Below are 17,041 nucleotides of genomic sequence, written 5' to 3' on the forward strand. Positions count from 1 at the left end.
CCATCCACACCATGGCCATGGCCACTTAGCTCATCAACACTGGCACCACCATGGTACCAGGCAACCTTCGTAGCCAGGACGAACCACCCCACCTCCTATAGCCATCGACGCTCACGCTGGCCATTGCTATAGGGGCGGCATCACTGGGTAGAGTGAGCCCCCCACTGCCGTATGCACCGAGATCGCCTCCAGGGATCCGCAGAACCGCACCACCAAAACTTCGCTGCCCACCCGCCGCCTCCATATGAAGGGGCACCACCCATAGAGAAGGACCCCGATACCGCCGTCTGCTGCGTGGCCTTTTCCCAGCAGCTTCCTCCGGCGGCGGTGAGGAATGAGATGGGGAGGGTGGCGGCTAGGGTTAGGTGGAGGGGTCGGGAGACGGGGAGCTTTCTTGATTGGGATATCTTATGCATGATTACTAACTATGATACCACCACTAGGCATCTAAACCTAGTCACCAAGTAGTTATAGTTTGCCTATAACCTACAGTAATTAAGTGACAACACTGTTACAATTCCCTTCTTAATTTACAGAAACTCAATTCGGCTCCCGGGTGCGTATGATCCCTCTACCATAAAAACATATTTCCAAGTGTTAAAAAAATTTGATAAAAAAATTTACATGTACATCTCCATAATATATGTGTATTCGTCAAGTTCCACGAAAAAATGATATTTTTTGTAGTCTAAGTGAAAAAGAGAAAATTTATCTTGTGACAAGTCTTTGTTTCAGCACCTAATTTTGTCTTTTTTACACACGCCACATGACATGTCGATTTTTTATGAAACGACTTTGTGAGCGTGTAGCACATGAAGATGTACGTGCGAAATTTTTATTTCAATTTTTTTGACATTTTAAAATAAATCTAACATGTATTTCAAAATAAAGGGAGCATATGCTCCCATGTGCCAAAACATCACTCCCATTTACTTATCCTTACTACCCCTTCTTCCTACTACTCCCGGTAATCTAGTATCTTTTTTTTGCATGGTAATACGATTCTCATTGATAAATAAAAGATGAGATACTAAGTACGTATACACCGATCTTACAGATCTGGAAAGATAGGATAAACCTATGTGACAAACCAACGCCTATCCATCTTCTTCGGCACCACCGTAGCAGCCACTAAGGAAAAAATGAACAGATCACCTCTTCACCTGAGCTCGACGCGGCTCCATCGCTGATCATCAGCTTTTCGAACGTCCAATGTAGTTTGCCATAGGACAAACCATTGCTGTTGAAAGAATCAGACCAGAGCAGCATGTCCCTGGACACACCATCGAACTTCAGCACTGGCACCCACTCACGACGATGTCGGAGTAGGGAACTAGAACCATCAGCCTTCAACCACGAACCCACCACAAGATGCACCATCTTCCAGCTGTCACCAGTGCATACCACCGTCTGCACGTACTCCTGGACGAATCCTCTCTAGTATCTAAAAGTTCACTCCTAGCACTAGGCAGTAGGGACCCATGTATTTTCCCTTTGAGAAACCATCAACCGATGAGGTTAATGCATGAAATCAAAACAAGAATTGACACAGTATGCATGAAGGGAAAGTGCTTGCACACCAATTAAAACAAAGACGATCAGAACACACAGCGCACGCTCATGCATGAAAATTAAGAGAAAATTAGTCCAACACAATCACGAAAAAAATATGTATTTAGAGTGATGGACATATCCTCATTGCGAGACCGATCCAGAGCTAGTAAGCAGTGTACGATTAACACTTCGTAGATGAAATCTACGGGATGAAGTTCTTATATATGTAGTCGAGGCAAACAGATTTCACATCATATGCTAGACAAATATCTAAACACTTACCCTAGACAAGTGTAACACTGATACAAACCTGCCATTTATTAGCTCCTGGTCAGAGAGATATTTGCTTAATTCTTCAGTGTGAACCATATGAATCAAGCTACATAGCACAATCTTAATTTGTACCCATCGATCAGTTCGACCAATCCATTCTACATAATTAAGCCAACGGCTTGATCATCGGAATTGTTAGTACGGCGGCCGTGCATGCTGAGCTTGAGCCCATGCAAGCGCCTCGTGTCCGAGCTGCAGCCCGGCGCCGGCGCCCCCTGGCATCATGTTTGGGGGCAAGCTGCCACCGAACATCGGCATCGCCGACGGATCCACCGGCATTCCCCCCATCAGTGGAGGCATCGGCCCTCCAGGACCTCCACCTCGAGCTTCCTCCTCCTCGGCCTCCTCGTCCAGAGGCAGCCTCTCGTAGGTGGCGTTCGCGAACGTCGACGCGATCACCATGACCGGCCCGGCCGCGGTGAGCGTCCCGACGACGCTGCCGCCTACTACCTGTCCTTGCCCACCCGCCAGGTACACAGTCAGCCCCGTCGATCCCGGCGGCGCGGGGCCCGGCAGGAAGGTGCCGGTGAGGGAGAGTATCTCGAAGCGGCCGCGGAGGGCTACCACGGCGCCGGGCGCCGCCGGCTGGCGCAGGGCGACGTCTGTGACTGTGCCGGCCCCGCTGAGCACGCACACGCCGCGCTGCCTGCGGCGTGCGAAGTGGGCGATGGACTCAGCCACGTCGGCCCCGCCGGCAACCTCCATCACGTGGCTGCGCAGCGCGTTCGGGCTGTCCCGCGTGATGAAGATGGGGGGCTTCGGTTTGTTCTTGGACCCAGCCGGCCGGCCGCGGGGGCGACGGTTGCCGGTCACCACAGCGCCGCCCGTGGGCTCCCCGGTGCCGTTCTCGCCGCGGTCGTCGTCGGGCCCGCCGCTTCCGCCGCTCAGCTCGGTGCCTTCGATTTTGGACGGCGCCGCCATCTCCTGGCCGCCCAGGTGATTGCTCAGGCCGGCCGGCGAGCCGAGGGAGGGCTCGGCGGTCACCGGCAGGCCGAGCCGGCCCTCGTCCCACCACCTGTTCGCCAGCTTCTCCTTCTAGGGTTTCTTGCCACAGTTGCTACTGCTGGCCACTAAATTCTTCCTCAGCAATTGCTGTAGCTTGGGAAAGACACAGCTGCTAAAACTCTATACTTAGATCTGTGTGTGCCTTTGACCCTTTTCTTGTTTCTTGCTCAGCTCCTTTGCAAAACGAAACATGCAAGTTGCAGATGACAGAAATAAGCAAGAGAAATTAAGGATAATAACTAACCAACAAGCAGCTAGCTAGCAAGAGAAATTAAGCAAGAGGAACGAAATATTAATTTTGCTCCAATGATCTGGGCATATGAACGAACTCCAAGAACTATATAGCGGTCGATCCAGGACACTCTTAATTTGCCACCAGTTTTTGGATAGTTTCATGGAGAATTCAGCAGATAACAAAGATCAAATCGTACCTTTTGTGTTCCGGAGCTGAGTTTGCTTAGCAGCCGGCCGGCCGATGATAGAAGGGCTAGCTGACCCGATAGAGACGACCTCGACCCCCTCTTGTAACTTTGCTGCCTGCTCTCTTCAGTTTCCTCCTTACTTTGATGTTTGAGTGCTTTATATGGGGGAGAAGACTTAGCCAGCTACTGTGGGATGGTGAGGTTAGATTAGAAAGTAGATTAACTATTATTTGCATTTGTTCTATTCCAAGTTGGTACACACATGGAATATGTGTACAAGCATGAAATATAAAAAGAAAAGGAACAGGAGAAGGGTGCAAAAGGCTATGTTCACCTTTCAGAGGCTACACCTAAATTGTTTATAGTGGTAACATGATGGCTGAACCCACCAAAAATATTTAGTTAATCACCCGCTGTTACATCTATTGTTTTCTTGTCCACGCTGACTCGTTTCCCTTGTATATGTGTTCAATATATGGTTATAACACTCAAACAAAAAATGGTTATGTAGATGTTATATAGAGGAAGAGATGATGAAGTTTAACCTACTAGCTACCTCAACATCCAGATCCAGGATAGTTGTTTCTGCGGAACCTCTTTGCATAAGATGTATGGTTTGTGTCCGATTGTCATACCATACTAATTGTGAGCCATGCATGATAAAATGATGATTCAATACATCTGAATGGCCGGAAAAAAAATCGTATGGGAATAGTCATATACATAGAACTACTCTTTTTTGTCCTTCTGATGTTATGTTTTGGTATGCACATTTACAGACTACCTCACTTAGATACCAAATATACCTCACTTAGTTTATTTCCCAACATGGGTGGCTGCATAATCGGAGGATTGAAGCCAACGAAGCGTCATAGTAGTTGGCCTTTTCTTTATATCACTCTATGTATCTTTTTATCGATGATTTGTGGACCTTTTAAACGGCTTTGTGCATCCTAGTTATGCAGAGGCTGGATGTATTACTTAAAACCTTATAAGTAATAAAGCGCCCCTTATCGAAAAAAAATAGTCAATTTTCGTAAAAGCTACCCTTTACCAAAAAGAACCGTTTACTTAATGTATTTTTACTGTGATCCTTTACGGGGCTGGCCTGACATAAATTAGAGTGGGGACATAACATATGACAAGGGCACATCTAGTATAAATTTACATAATTTAAAGCTTTTCTTGAGATATGAACAAAACATATTGAATTTGAAAAATCAAGTGTGGCCCTTAGTTTCACTTGGGTTCGCCCCTGATTCTTTATATGCAAATCTCAGTAAACTCTAAAAACCATCTAATAACTTAAGTAATGTACGGTAGTTGTTTTGTAGCATCAGCTAATTAGGTAGTGCCTAGTGCTCCTACATAGAAGGAGTATTTGATTTGCTTTTTTTTAATGGAGTATTTGATTTGCTAGCTCTCCAGGGTCTACACATTTTTGTTTTTACCTAAGGTCGTCCTCAATCATTGGTTCTTAGCAAACTCTTATATACAAATGGCTGAGGCCGTACTATTAGTAAGGAGAGGAAAGAGAACAACGTTGTATCTTAACTAAGTAACTAACATGAGGCTCTAGCATGAGATCATAGTTAAAAAAAAACTTATCCAATCTTGTTCAAGCATGATCACTTAAAACACAATGCATTTTTAGCCGTATCCTAAAATAGACCACAACCTATAACAGCGTACTACTCTCTCTGTTCCATATTAGCATATAAGGCTTAGTCAAAGTCAAACTTTATCAAGTTTGACCAATTATATATAAAATATATTATTATTTAGAAAGTAAAAGTAATACCATTAGTACCGTAATACAATGTACTATCATATTATTTAAATTTAATTATATGTATGTTGATATTTTATCATGGATAGCTGGTAAAATATTACAGAATTTGACTTTGATCCAATCATATATGCGAAGTAATATGCAACGGAGGAAGTGAGAATCTCCCCGTAAAGAAAATAGAGTACTAAGAATCAATACCGCAAATTTCATTTGCTGAAAATGAGATTTTGACAGCTCCTTTTTCGGAAGAGGAGGTGCATGAAGCAATCTCACAGATGGAACTTAATAAAGCTCCTGGGTCGGATGGTTTCCCGGCGGAGTTTTATAAAAAGTTCTGGAAAGTAATAAAAGAGCACCTAATGGTGTTATTCCATCAATTTAGTAAATGGGAATTGCCTCTTTACAAACTGAATTTTAGCGTAATCACATTACTTCCCAAGAAAGAAGATGCGGTCCAGATACAACAATATAGACCTATATGTTTATTAAATGTGTGTTTTAATTTTTTTACTAAGGTTGGTACTAATAGAATCACGGGGATTGCCCCAAGAATCATAAAACCAACACAATCCGCTTTCATGCTGGGTAGAAATATTTTGGAACGGGTGGTCATTCTTCATGAAACAATACATGAGTTACACAATAAGAAAATGGATGGAGTTTTGTTTAAAATTGATTTCGAGAAAAGCATATGATAAAGTGAAATGGCCCTTTTTGCAACAAACATTGAGAATGAAAGGTTTCGTTCCGGAGTGGAGTAGACTAGTTCAACAGTTTGTTCAGGGGGGAGTGTAGGTGTTAAGGTAAATGATGACATTGGTCATTATTTTTAGACAAAAAAAGGGTTGTGTCAAGGAGATCCTCTATCTCCAATGCTTTTTAATATTGTAGTGGATATGCTTGCCATCCTAATTGAACGAGCAAAACAGGATGGTCAAGTTGGAGGACTGATCCCGCATCTTGTTGAGGGTGGTATCTCAATATTATAATATGCTGATGACACGATCCTTTTTTAGAACATGATTTACAAAAGGCGGTTAATATGAAATTAATTTTATGTTTTTTTGAAGAGCTGTCGGGACTTAAAATTAATTTCCATAAAGTGAGATTTTTTGTTTTGGAAATGCCAAGGAATAGGAGGATCAATATAGACAAATCTTTGGATTTGACGTTGGCTCACTCCCCTTCAGATACTTGGGTATTCCTATTCATTATAGAAAACTAAGGAATTCTGATTGGCATCGAGTAGAAACCCGATTTGAGAGCAAGTTGGGATGTTGGAAGGGGAAATTACTGTCCTATGGTGATAGGTTAGTCCTTATCAATTCAGTTTTAACTAGTTTACCGATGTTTATGTTGTCGTTCCTACAGATACCTATTGGGGTAAGGAAACTCTCGGATTTTTATAGATCTAGATTTTTTTGGCAATCTGATGAACAAAAAAAGAAATATAGACTCACGAAATGAAATATTGTCTGTAGACCTAAAGATCAAGGGGGTTTAGGTATTAAGGTGCTCGAAATTAAGAATAGATGTTTATTAAGTAAATGGATTTTTAAACTTCTTAATGAAGAAGGAGTATGGCAAAAATTGCTACAAGATAAATACCTAAGACAGAACACCCTATCTGAGGTGCAGGCTAAGCCTACCGATTCGCCCTTCTGGAAGGGGTTGATGGGGGTTAGGGATGATTTCTTCTCCAGAAGTTTCTTCAAAGTGGGTGATGGAACGGGTACACGTTTCTGGGAAGATGTTTGTCTAGGAAAAGCTCCCTTAGCTCAGCAATATCCGTTCTTGTATAATATTGTACTTCACAAAAATGTAACAGTGGCTCATGTGTTAGCTCAAACTCCGCTGAATATTAGTTTCAGACAGGTGTTGAATGGCAACAAATGGTCCTCTTGGTTACATTTGTGTCGTAAATTAATGATGGTAAATTTGAATGAAGAAAAGGATATTTTTGTCTGGAATCTCACACAAAATGGTTTGTTCACAGTCAAGTCTATGTATGAGGATATTATTAGTGACCATACCCCTTTTTTGAGAAAGTATCTCTGGAAGGTTAAAATTCCTCTAAAGATAAAGATTTTCATGTGGTTTATGAGTAATAAGGTTCTATTAACTAAATATAATCTTGCTAAACGACACTGGAATGGGTGGACGAAATGTGTCTTTTGTGGTGACGAGGAAACGATTCAACACCTTTTCTTTGAGTGTCCTTTAGCAAAACTTCTTTGGCGTATTGTTAATTTCACGTATGATCTTCCACCTCCAACCAATACTACTAATATGTTTGGTAATTGGCTCAATGGAGTAGATAGGCAAACTAAGGCTTTAGTCCGGATTGGGGTCTCTGCCTTATGTTGGTCTATATGAAAAGTCAGAAACGATATTATTTTTAATAATAAACAAAATTTTCACTTCTTGCAGGTTATCCATATGGTGTCTCATTGGGTTCAGCTTTGGGCCCTCCTGTCACCGGAAGCACAGAGGGATGCTATGGTTTCTGGATGCACACGACTCCAGATGGTCGATCAGGATATTTGGTGCCAGGCTGGCTGACGTCACTCATACTAGGAGACTACTTTGATGTGTACTGAGAGTAGTTCATATTTTTTCGCGGGTTGATTTTTGTATTAATTCTTGACGATGCTTGAGTTGTAATAACACTTCTTAATTTAAATTATATTAATAAAAGGCCGTGTGCATCATCATGATGCAGAAGCCAAGGTTATATCCTCATTTCGAAAAAAAAAAGAATCAATATATTAGGAACTGCCTAATGATTAATGAGACGCTCACTGGCCATGGATTTGTGCCCTAGCTCGATCAGATAATTGAGGTTAGTGGTGATGCATGTGCCTTTTAGTTTCCTATCAGCTTTAGGTACGTAGGAAGAATGAGGTTTAGTACGCGTTGGAGATCAGGGGTTGGGTTTTCTGCGCATCTGTCGTGTAGTGGGTTGGTGAGTGAACATCCATATGTATGCTAGCTTTCTACTATTAAAAAGCCTTACATTTCGAAACGGATGCAATACAATTAAACTGATAAGCACTGTGAAATTCATGCACGGCGACTTCGTGTTCCAAATGGGCGGTAGGTCTCAATTGGCGTTATCTCTTCTCCTTCGACGTGCCCGGTCTGGAAGTTTTATTATATTGCCTAAACGAAATTGCATTCTCTTCAGCATTGAAGAAGTGTTGATGAGTGAATTATTTGTCCAATGTTGACCTGTCAACGGAGGGCCGTCTTCTCTTCAGGTTAGCGCTAGAATTAGTGGAGCAGCACTTAATTAATCAGGGACGAATTAAACAAAGGAGGCTTGAACCAACGGTCATTAGGGTCCAATCATCCGTAAATGTCAAACGTACTACCTCATTATATAGTTAGTATATAATGTCTAATCAGATTGGATCACTTATATATAATAATATGCCGTGCATCCAAGCTCCGGCACATCACTTATAGTCCAATCATTTCCATGAATCTTGATGTTTTTTTCAGAGCAGAACATGTTTTTTAATTAGTTCAATCAATCAAACTACGACGGCTAAACACTGAATTTCTTAAGTTCAACTGGAAAAAGACAAACCTGTTTGCATAACAAGCTCATTTGTACGTACACTTATCAAATTACAGGTAGTAGTACAAATTAAGCGGCTTCGAGGACAATGTTATCCTCATGAAATCGATAGCTGAGGAACACATGCTCACATGTGAGTCCTTTTCTTTGGAGAGCCCCCAAGCTAAGCTAGCCTAACATGCTAGCTACTAGCAACACCTGTACTGATCGTGTGTAGGCTGCAATGGGCAGAAGAAAACAAACGCCTAGCTACGCAGCTAGAGTGATTAGTTTACTGGTTAGGACCATACAAAGCTCCTAATGATGCGTGCAAGGGGGATCAAAGATGTCTTAATTAGCTTTAATGACAGCTCCCAGTAGCAGATTATAAAAGGGCACAGATTCCTGTGGCTGGCTAATGGTGGTCCTGTCTTGGCTTTGTTTGATTAGGACCTTTGTTTAATTGTCTAATGCAGGTTTCAAGAGAGAGCTCTCCAACTAATGTCATCCACCACTTATTTAAATTAGGTACAGATAAGCTCTGTCAGTGACAGGTGTCGACAGTAGGCAGATTAGAGTACTACCTCTACGAGGTATTATAAGAGCATATACAACTTGAAATAGAGGCCGAGCTACATGTAATCATTTATATTTAAACACTCGTAATTTTTATTTTACTATTTTTTAAAAAAATCTGAAATAAAATTCTAGAGCTAGCAAATATTTTGTACTACGCACATGTAAAATCTCAAAGCAACCCACTTTGTACTCTAGGCCTTAAAATGACAAATTTTGACAAATTATATAGTGAATTTTTTGTGTAGACTAGAATATAAAGTAGTTCCTATTGAGACTTTACACGTTTATATTAGAGATCATTGGCTATCTCTACTATTTTTCATGATCGGTAGACATGATCGGTCGATGGCGGCGCTCTTGCGTCGTCTTCCCTCTTGAGGGCATCGATTTGGAGCTGCCTAGGTCGAAGGGACCCGTGGAAGATGGTTGGTGTTGGCGTCGTGGGCTGCGTGGCAACGATGACAATGGTGAGCGGATCGGAGTTGCGGTATGTCCTTCGTCACCCCTACCATGATGGTGAAGTCGGAGCTGCGAGGAGACTTGTGGCAATGATGCCACTTGTTTGGTGCTTGCGTTGGTGCAAGGCGTGCAACTTTCTCCTATGAAGGTCACGGTTGGAGTCGGAGCTGCCTCCTCCTCGACGTGCTTGGGGGTCGATTGTTTGGCATAGGCCCACTTGGGCTCCGATGTCATTTGCGGCGAAGGTCTCGGTGGTGGTCGTCTAAGGCGAAGTCGGAATCGCTGGCTCGTGGAGGAGTGATGACGATGACGCTCGATGGCATCCTCAACGATGGCTTTCTTCTCGATGGCGTGTGTGCTTTGTGTGGGTAGCCAGGTTGGCCGAGGTGCTCAGTGTGCGTTGTTGGTTTTCGCCCAATTTTCTCCTAAAAATTGGGCACTTTCTTCTTAATTAATGGATGAGGTAAAGCTTTTGCCTCCGTTTAAAAAAAAACTATTTTTCAGATTTTTTTGAAACTTAAAAATGTGATTTTGAATAAAGGGCTATATGTAGCCGGCTTCCGTTTAGCCACCCTCCATATACAATGGTAGAGAAGTCCTCTTAAGTCTTAGCCCTCCATATAATCTAAGAAGACGATAGATTTAAGTCACACAATACATTATCTCTTATTGTCATCTCTTACAATTAATAAAAAATAATTAATTTATAGTAAAAAATTGTGTTGCTAAGGGAAGATATGTGGTACAATGGAGAAAATAGACTGGAGCGTCTCTAGGTATTGAATTAAAGAACGGGTTTCGCTTTGCTTTGGGGGGAGTCCTGGTGGGGAGATATGCTAGCAGGTAATGGCTCAGCTTCTACTTAAAAAGCGTTTTAAGTCTTCTCTTATTTTTCAAGAGATCATCCTTTGCTAAGAGAAAGCATCTTTCTCTTTCTTCATTCTCTCTCCTTCAGCTTAGCAAAAATCTAACACAACAACTTTAAGAAAAGACTGACTTCATCCTTTTGTACATGTCCTAAGACCTGAAGGCCAATTAGCTAGGATTAAGAAAGTAAATTACTCCTTATTTTTAATTAGTGTACGCATCAATAGTTTTACATGAATGAGAGAAGAGAGAAAACAAAGAGGATGCACTATGTTATATTGTGATCCAAATTCCAAGAAGAGGCTAACTTCTGACGAGCGGAGCGAGGCCCGTCGCCGGTAGGCTTGGGACCGTCTACATATATTCCCTGTAAGCCGCCGCTAGGGTTTTGTCGCATCATTGTACACCCACGGCGTTTGTAAACACCACCAAAATAGTGAAGTTTTGCAGGCTGGCGCCCGTGGTTTTTCCCTTGTGTGTTGCAAGGGTTTTCCACGTTAAAATCTCGTGTCCCCTGCAGTGTTTTACTTTTCGTTCTTCGTTTATTGTGCATCTCAATTATAACACACTAAATGAGAAAGGATAATAAATAAGTCTCCTTATAGTCCCTAACGGAGAAAATAGAGGGTGTAGCCACATGTATAATAGTGCAATGTCAACTTTCTCTGCCATGTAGTACAGATCTGCGAGGACTAGAAGTGTACTAAGAGGGGAGGATATCAATACGGATAATCGTGCTAATCCTCATGTACCATTGTGCCTATTTATTTATTCGTGCCTCTTATTTATTTTCTGGTGTGACATCCATCACTTGCAGTGCTATCGAATCGACTAGCATCACATCATCCAGCAGTGCTTCTTTTGCTGCAAAGCTTTCAAGATCAGAGTGATTATTGATAAGTATAAACACCTCCCGACAGTTGTGAATGGTCAGAAGGAGTTGGAATTGGAGATGAAAAGTGAGAGTAGCTAGTGGACTGCTTATATAGGAGCGACTACATCCACCGGATAACCTTAGCATGACCGAATTGTACTTAAACTGTGTACGTACGGGCTGGAGGACACATTACCAAAGTTGTAATAATCTATTCTACACTGTAGGAGCTACTACTAATCAAGGAGGAGCACACAGTACAAGTTAAGTTGGCCATGGCACCTGGGTAGGGCGTTTTTAGTCCCGAGCTCAGATGAGCCCTTTTTATGGACCGTCCATTTGTACTGGGATGTGTGCACGTCAGGTCTTTCTAGGACAAATACGACGCGCAGAAAAGAGTGAGAGAGATATGGTAGAAAGGGATACGGTGGAACAAGGCCTGACGGACGTGCAAGAGGCGCCACGAGAGGAGCATATTGATCAGCCTGCAGTGGCTCGACCGCGACAACTTCAGAACTTCTGCGGCCTGCGGGTTGCAGGGCGGCCAGGATATGGCAGCCCGTGGTGGTTGCAGCTGCATGGCATGCGCTGATTGGGGTGGCTTCGCGTGCCTGCTGCTGCTGCATGGTTTGCGTATGAAGTCTCCCTCCACATAAATGATACAGTGTTGTGTTTGGTTCGTTTAGGGCATCTCCAGCGGTGCGACGCATTTTGGACGTCCAAAATGTCCGCGGGCGTCCGTTTGCGTCGCCTGCCGGACGGGGAAATGGTCGTGTGTCTGTTTGCGTCTGGGGTTGGCTCCAGCGGCGCGACGCATTTTGGGCGCAGGCCGGAATTCAAAAAACATGAAATAGCATCGACTTTGCACGAAATTACAGCCGCAAATTGAGGGCTGAAACAAGTTCATCACACTTTGCAGCTCGTACGGCGCAAATTGGAGCAAAAGGGGCACAACAAGGCCTGAACAGCAATAAAAAAAAGTCCAAAAGGAGGCCAAGGTGTTGGGCGCATGGCGCCGGCGCCGGCGATCAGGCGTCTCACGCGCGGATTTCGGCGCGCCTCTTCATTAACCATGCCCTGGTGTCGTCGTCGACGCCGCTCAAGTCGGCAAGCATGATCCTTGTGTCTTCTGCACGCAATTTGGCCTCGGCGTCTGCCTTTTTGGCCTCGATGTCCAGCCTTTGGACATCGAGGACCTCCTTGGCGAGGTTCTGGTAGATGGCAGTTGCGGCCTCTTTTTCCAGACGCCTCTTCTCGTCCCTAGCAGCCATGGCGGCACGGTTGTCGGCCATTATCTTCTCCATGCTCTGCGTCAAAGCAATGGCGGGTGCGAGGGTTTGCTTCGCATCCATGGCGGTAGCTGCGGCGGCGAGGACGTCCATCGCTTCTGGCCTGCTCGCGTCGGTCTAGTTTCCAATTTAGCGCGGGGGAATGGCCATTGGCTGGAATAATATCGCCCTCCAGCCACTGACGCGCGGGTCCTACGTCTTTTTCGGCGGACACTCAGAGCGACCGCCGAGCGTCCGCCGCGACGCAAACCTGGCGCATATTTGGGCCAGGTTTGCGTCTCCGCGGACGGCCCGGTCACTTTGCGTCGCCCCGCTGGAACAGGCCCCTGACGCATTTCCGGTCACGGCGGACGAAAACGGTCGCTCAGCGACCATTTGCGTCGCGCCGCTGGAGATGCCCTTAGAAGGCATGGCAGCAGCAGGCATTGATATTTCTGTTGAAATGGGCCCAGTGAACTGTCTTCCAATAAAAAAAAGCTACGACCAGAATACATGGCAGAATACGTGTGTTGAACGCCATTGGTCTACAAATCATGAGCATCTACGCTCGAGATCAGAAACGAATTTTCGATGGCACCTGTTGATTGCTTGCACCCTAAAAAAATACTTGTCTTCATGTCACGTCAGGCCATTTTTTTCGGAGAGAGGTCAGGTCAGTTTGGACCAAACATAACAACAACAACAAACAGTAAAAAAAAAGATGAAGTTGTGGCTCTGTTTGGGGTCGTCGGGTTAGGCATGGACACAGTTTCCCTTCGGACGTCGAGTCGCCATCACAGTAAACGCAACGCAGCAAAACACCACGACCGTTTGACATTTTGCATCCCACTTGCATCGCAGCGGAACCAGACAGCACCGAGCTAGTAGGACAAAGAGTATCTCCCGCTGCCGAATTAATCTGATACCATGCATGCGATTTCTCAGAAAGAACAAGGGCATATATCACCCTCATAGCGAATCCTGACGGAATTTGGTGCCGATGCGGCAGCACCAACAAGGGCATATATCACCCTCATAGCACATCTTCGATTTCAAGGCTTCAGAACATCTTCAAGTGTGTCTGGAGAAACTGTGCGTGGCATGAGCAGCACTTAGCTTTATGATCGACAGTTCGAGAAGATCTACCAATGTAAATCACACCACATAGTCAGGCAAATATAGTGATATACACTGCATGCGCATGCGCTGCAAGCAACATGACCAAGCTACCGAAATGAAGGACCAAGCTATGCATCTATTTGGTCAGGTAGTATAGAAGCAAGAAGACGGCAATGAAGGAGGCCACCATGGTAGCCATTCTGCGACTTGATTTTGTCTCGAAAACCTATCACGTAAAGTTCTTGTTGAGGATAACAAATAGTGAAAGGGGTAGGCTGATCTGCAGAGAGGGACATGGATATACTTACCATCTTGAACTTGTCCACAGTGCCAGAAAGAAATCCCCTGGAGGTGTCCATGTCATTACCCTAAACAGCAAAGAATGTATCAGGGTGTCATACTGCTACTGAAAAGGAAAATAGTCATGTTAGGGGAAGCAAGTACCATCCGGTCCAGCATCCGGTTATGATTCTCCACTTCTTCATGAATATCGCCTGTCAACTGAAAGGACAATAGATTCAGAGAACCCAGTGTTAACACCTAGCACCAAAGATTGAGACACATTTTGATCTGGTGCATTCACGGAATCTTCACAGCCGAATGATGCACCACAGAATGAGATCAACATCCATATGAGGTGCCAACCAGATAGCGAAATACACCAATAAGTGCAGTCTCTAAGATCTAAATGCAGTATGTATTAGTTAATCCTATATCACAGATAGATCATGTATCTTGTGTCCTAGTAGTCCCAGCAAGAAGTAGACTTATAAATGAGATCTGTGTCCTAGTGTCCTAGTAGTCCCAGCAAGAAGTAGACTTATAAATTTTGCTTTGGTACAGTTTCTCTTTACTTTGGTCTTTTATTTTCTTTTGCTTGTTTTCGTTTTCAGCTGGATGTACTTGGTTTGCGCCATCTCGGTGACCCCTTCTAATGAAAATGACATGCATTTCCATGCATGCTCAAGAGTAAAAAAGATCTGTTCAATTTTTTGTAGATACCAGTCATAGATGCCTTGCCTAACAATATGCAGTGTACTATTAGTACAGTTATACAAAAGTGCAAACACTCATTCAAGCTAAGCCTCAAAACTAGTCAATCTAATAGTTGGTACATACACTGTAATTTTTAGCAAATGTCAAAGCTTTACATCTTTCTACCATCTTGATGAAAGTTTCCTTTGTTGCTGCAGGACATATAATTAAATGGTTAAAGTCAATTCTGAGCAAAATTGCAACAAAGCATCTCCACTAATGTAGAGTTTGGCCCTTTGTAGTTTCCACTGGGTCTCCTGTTCTTGCTTTCAAAGGTTCTAAAATCATGGTGGAATGCTGACTCTATCATGTAGGCACCATAATTAATTCACTGTGTCAAGCAGGCATCAGAAGAAATGAAGTACAGCTTACATACTCTTTTGAGAATGCTGACTCTATCATGTAGGCTGTCCACAGCTTGGTCATTCTCATGCTCATTAATTTCACGAGACGAGTATACCGATCCTCTGATACCACCTTCTTCAATACCATCAAATAAAGCACTTCTGTGGCTGCGAAAATCCCTACAAAATAATGAATAAACACCCATTACTTCAAGTGCAGATACTTCGCAACAACGCAACTGGTTGTGTCTGCTACCCCATGCTGAGAATTATCTGGAACTTCATTTTTATTAAATCTTCATGGATGTAATGAATGCTATAACATGAAAACTAATCAAAATTTCGTTGTATCTGGCCTGTTTGTGTAGAAAGTCATTTGATCGACTCGAATGATCAAACAGAAGGAAAATGAGTCATATATATTGGGAAATGGAAGAACAACCCTGTTAGTCACTGAAGAAAAGGGTCATGCTGGTAAGCATGCTAGTTAGAACTAAGACGAGTTTGCTGGCATAAACTTCTATCTTGGTTTACACACAAAAAAAACAAACATATTTTTGTGGAAGGCATGAGCCGTATGGATTCTATTAAGAATAAGAGTAGGTAGCCATGCCAAGGCCACAGTAAGGCTAAAAATGGTAGGCAACTACTCACGCCGCAATTTTCATAGGGAGCTATGACTAGTAGATCAAAACTATTTGAATGTGTCAGTTAGTATGAGGATGCTTGTGCCAGTAGTTGTTTTTCTTGCCCAGAGAAGCCATTAGTTGGTTTTGGCATGGAACCAGAGAAAGAATATGAAACAATTACATAGAGTGAGACCGACAACACTCCATGTTCAAGAATATATCCTTGAAACAAAGAAAAACAACATAATCAAAGAAGCATGAAGAATTCAAATTGTTCAACAGAGATGTACTTGTTCCCCTTCTAATTTCTTGGCCAACTCCTTGGAGCGGCCCCTCCTTTCTTGTGCGTCATGTACTTGTAACTGGTTGTTTTTCTACTCTAGTTCAATGAGGCACAAATCTTTAACGTGACTACGAAAAGGAATTACAGATATGTGGTAACAGAAGATGGAAATTCATTAACCAGCGCTACAGAAGTCACAAACTCATCGGTAATATCCGGCATACATAAAGGAGCAACATTCAGATAAGTTCTTCAGTTATTCGATGCCCAGTTCCATGTTACCATCTTTCAGTAAAGCATACAACATTTCGGCAGAGCATATCAATCTAACGAGGATGTAAACCACATTGCATCGGGTTGGCACATAAATGTTGAGCCGCATCGGATTGCCACAGACATGCCCTAAATGTTGCGCAAACAAAACCTACCACATTCCCAACCGCAAAATTGCACAGACATAAATCAACCATAGCAGCATCCAGCAGTAACAATCCGTTCGCTAGCGAACAACGGCGAGGCACAGTAACTGTAGATCCTCGGGGTTCAAGATCCTCACCTCCTCGAGTTCATCGAGATGAAGTGCGCGCGGTTCCAACCCGACCGACAAGAAGGATGTAATCTTACTAATTAAACCTGTGAAATCGCACAAACGAAAGTTAACCAAGGGAATAAGCGAATCAAACGCGATTTCTAAAAGGAGAAAGTTAGCCACGGATTAGGGAATTCTCGCCGCGGAGTCAAACCTTGCGGGGAGAGGTCTGGCGGTGGCGGTGCCGGTGCCGACGAGACGAGGAGGGAGATCTCAGTGGAGGTGGAACAGAACTGGTACTCCCTTTATTGAAGAGTAGTTTTTTTCTTTTTCTTTTGAGAACTGGTAGTGCCTCTCACACACACACCTTCACGGCCCTAGTATATT

The 17,041-nt window shown here is 43.5% G+C and overlaps 2 protein-coding genes across 2 annotated transcripts; both read right to left on the minus strand.

Moving 5' to 3' along the window:
* Positions 1-1,854: 1,854 nt before the first annotated feature.
* On the minus strand, positions 1,855-3,447 carry LOC127323836 (AT-hook motif nuclear-localized protein 20). Its single transcript, XM_051351949.2, has 2 exons — positions 3,324-3,447; positions 1,855-3,066 (listed from the first exon to the last, which is right to left on the minus strand). Exon 2 carries the CDS (start codon positions 2,806-2,808, stop codon positions 2,023-2,025), a length of 786 nt encoding a protein of 261 aa, XP_051207909.1. The 5' UTR covers positions 2,809-3,066; positions 3,324-3,447; the 3' UTR covers positions 1,855-2,022.
* Positions 3,448-13,740: 10,293 nt separating this feature from the next.
* LOC127323939 (bet1-like SNARE 1-1) lies at positions 13,741-17,022 on the minus strand. Its single transcript, XM_051352048.2, has 6 exons — positions 16,869-17,022; positions 16,682-16,758; positions 15,246-15,393; positions 14,279-14,335; positions 14,143-14,202; positions 13,741-14,060 (listed from the first exon to the last, which is right to left on the minus strand). The coding sequence occupies exons 2-6, from the start codon at positions 16,693-16,695 to the stop codon at positions 13,971-13,973; spliced, it is 369 nt and encodes a 122-aa protein (XP_051208008.1). The 5' UTR covers positions 16,696-16,758; positions 16,869-17,022; the 3' UTR covers positions 13,741-13,970.
* Between the last annotated feature and the right edge of the window lie 19 nt (positions 17,023-17,041).

The sequence above is a fragment of the Lolium perenne genome, chromosome 7 (assembly GCF_019359855.2).
Source record: "Lolium perenne isolate Kyuss_39 chromosome 7, Kyuss_2.0, whole genome shotgun sequence".
NCBI lineage: Eukaryota > Viridiplantae > Streptophyta > Magnoliopsida > Poales > Poaceae > Lolium > Lolium perenne.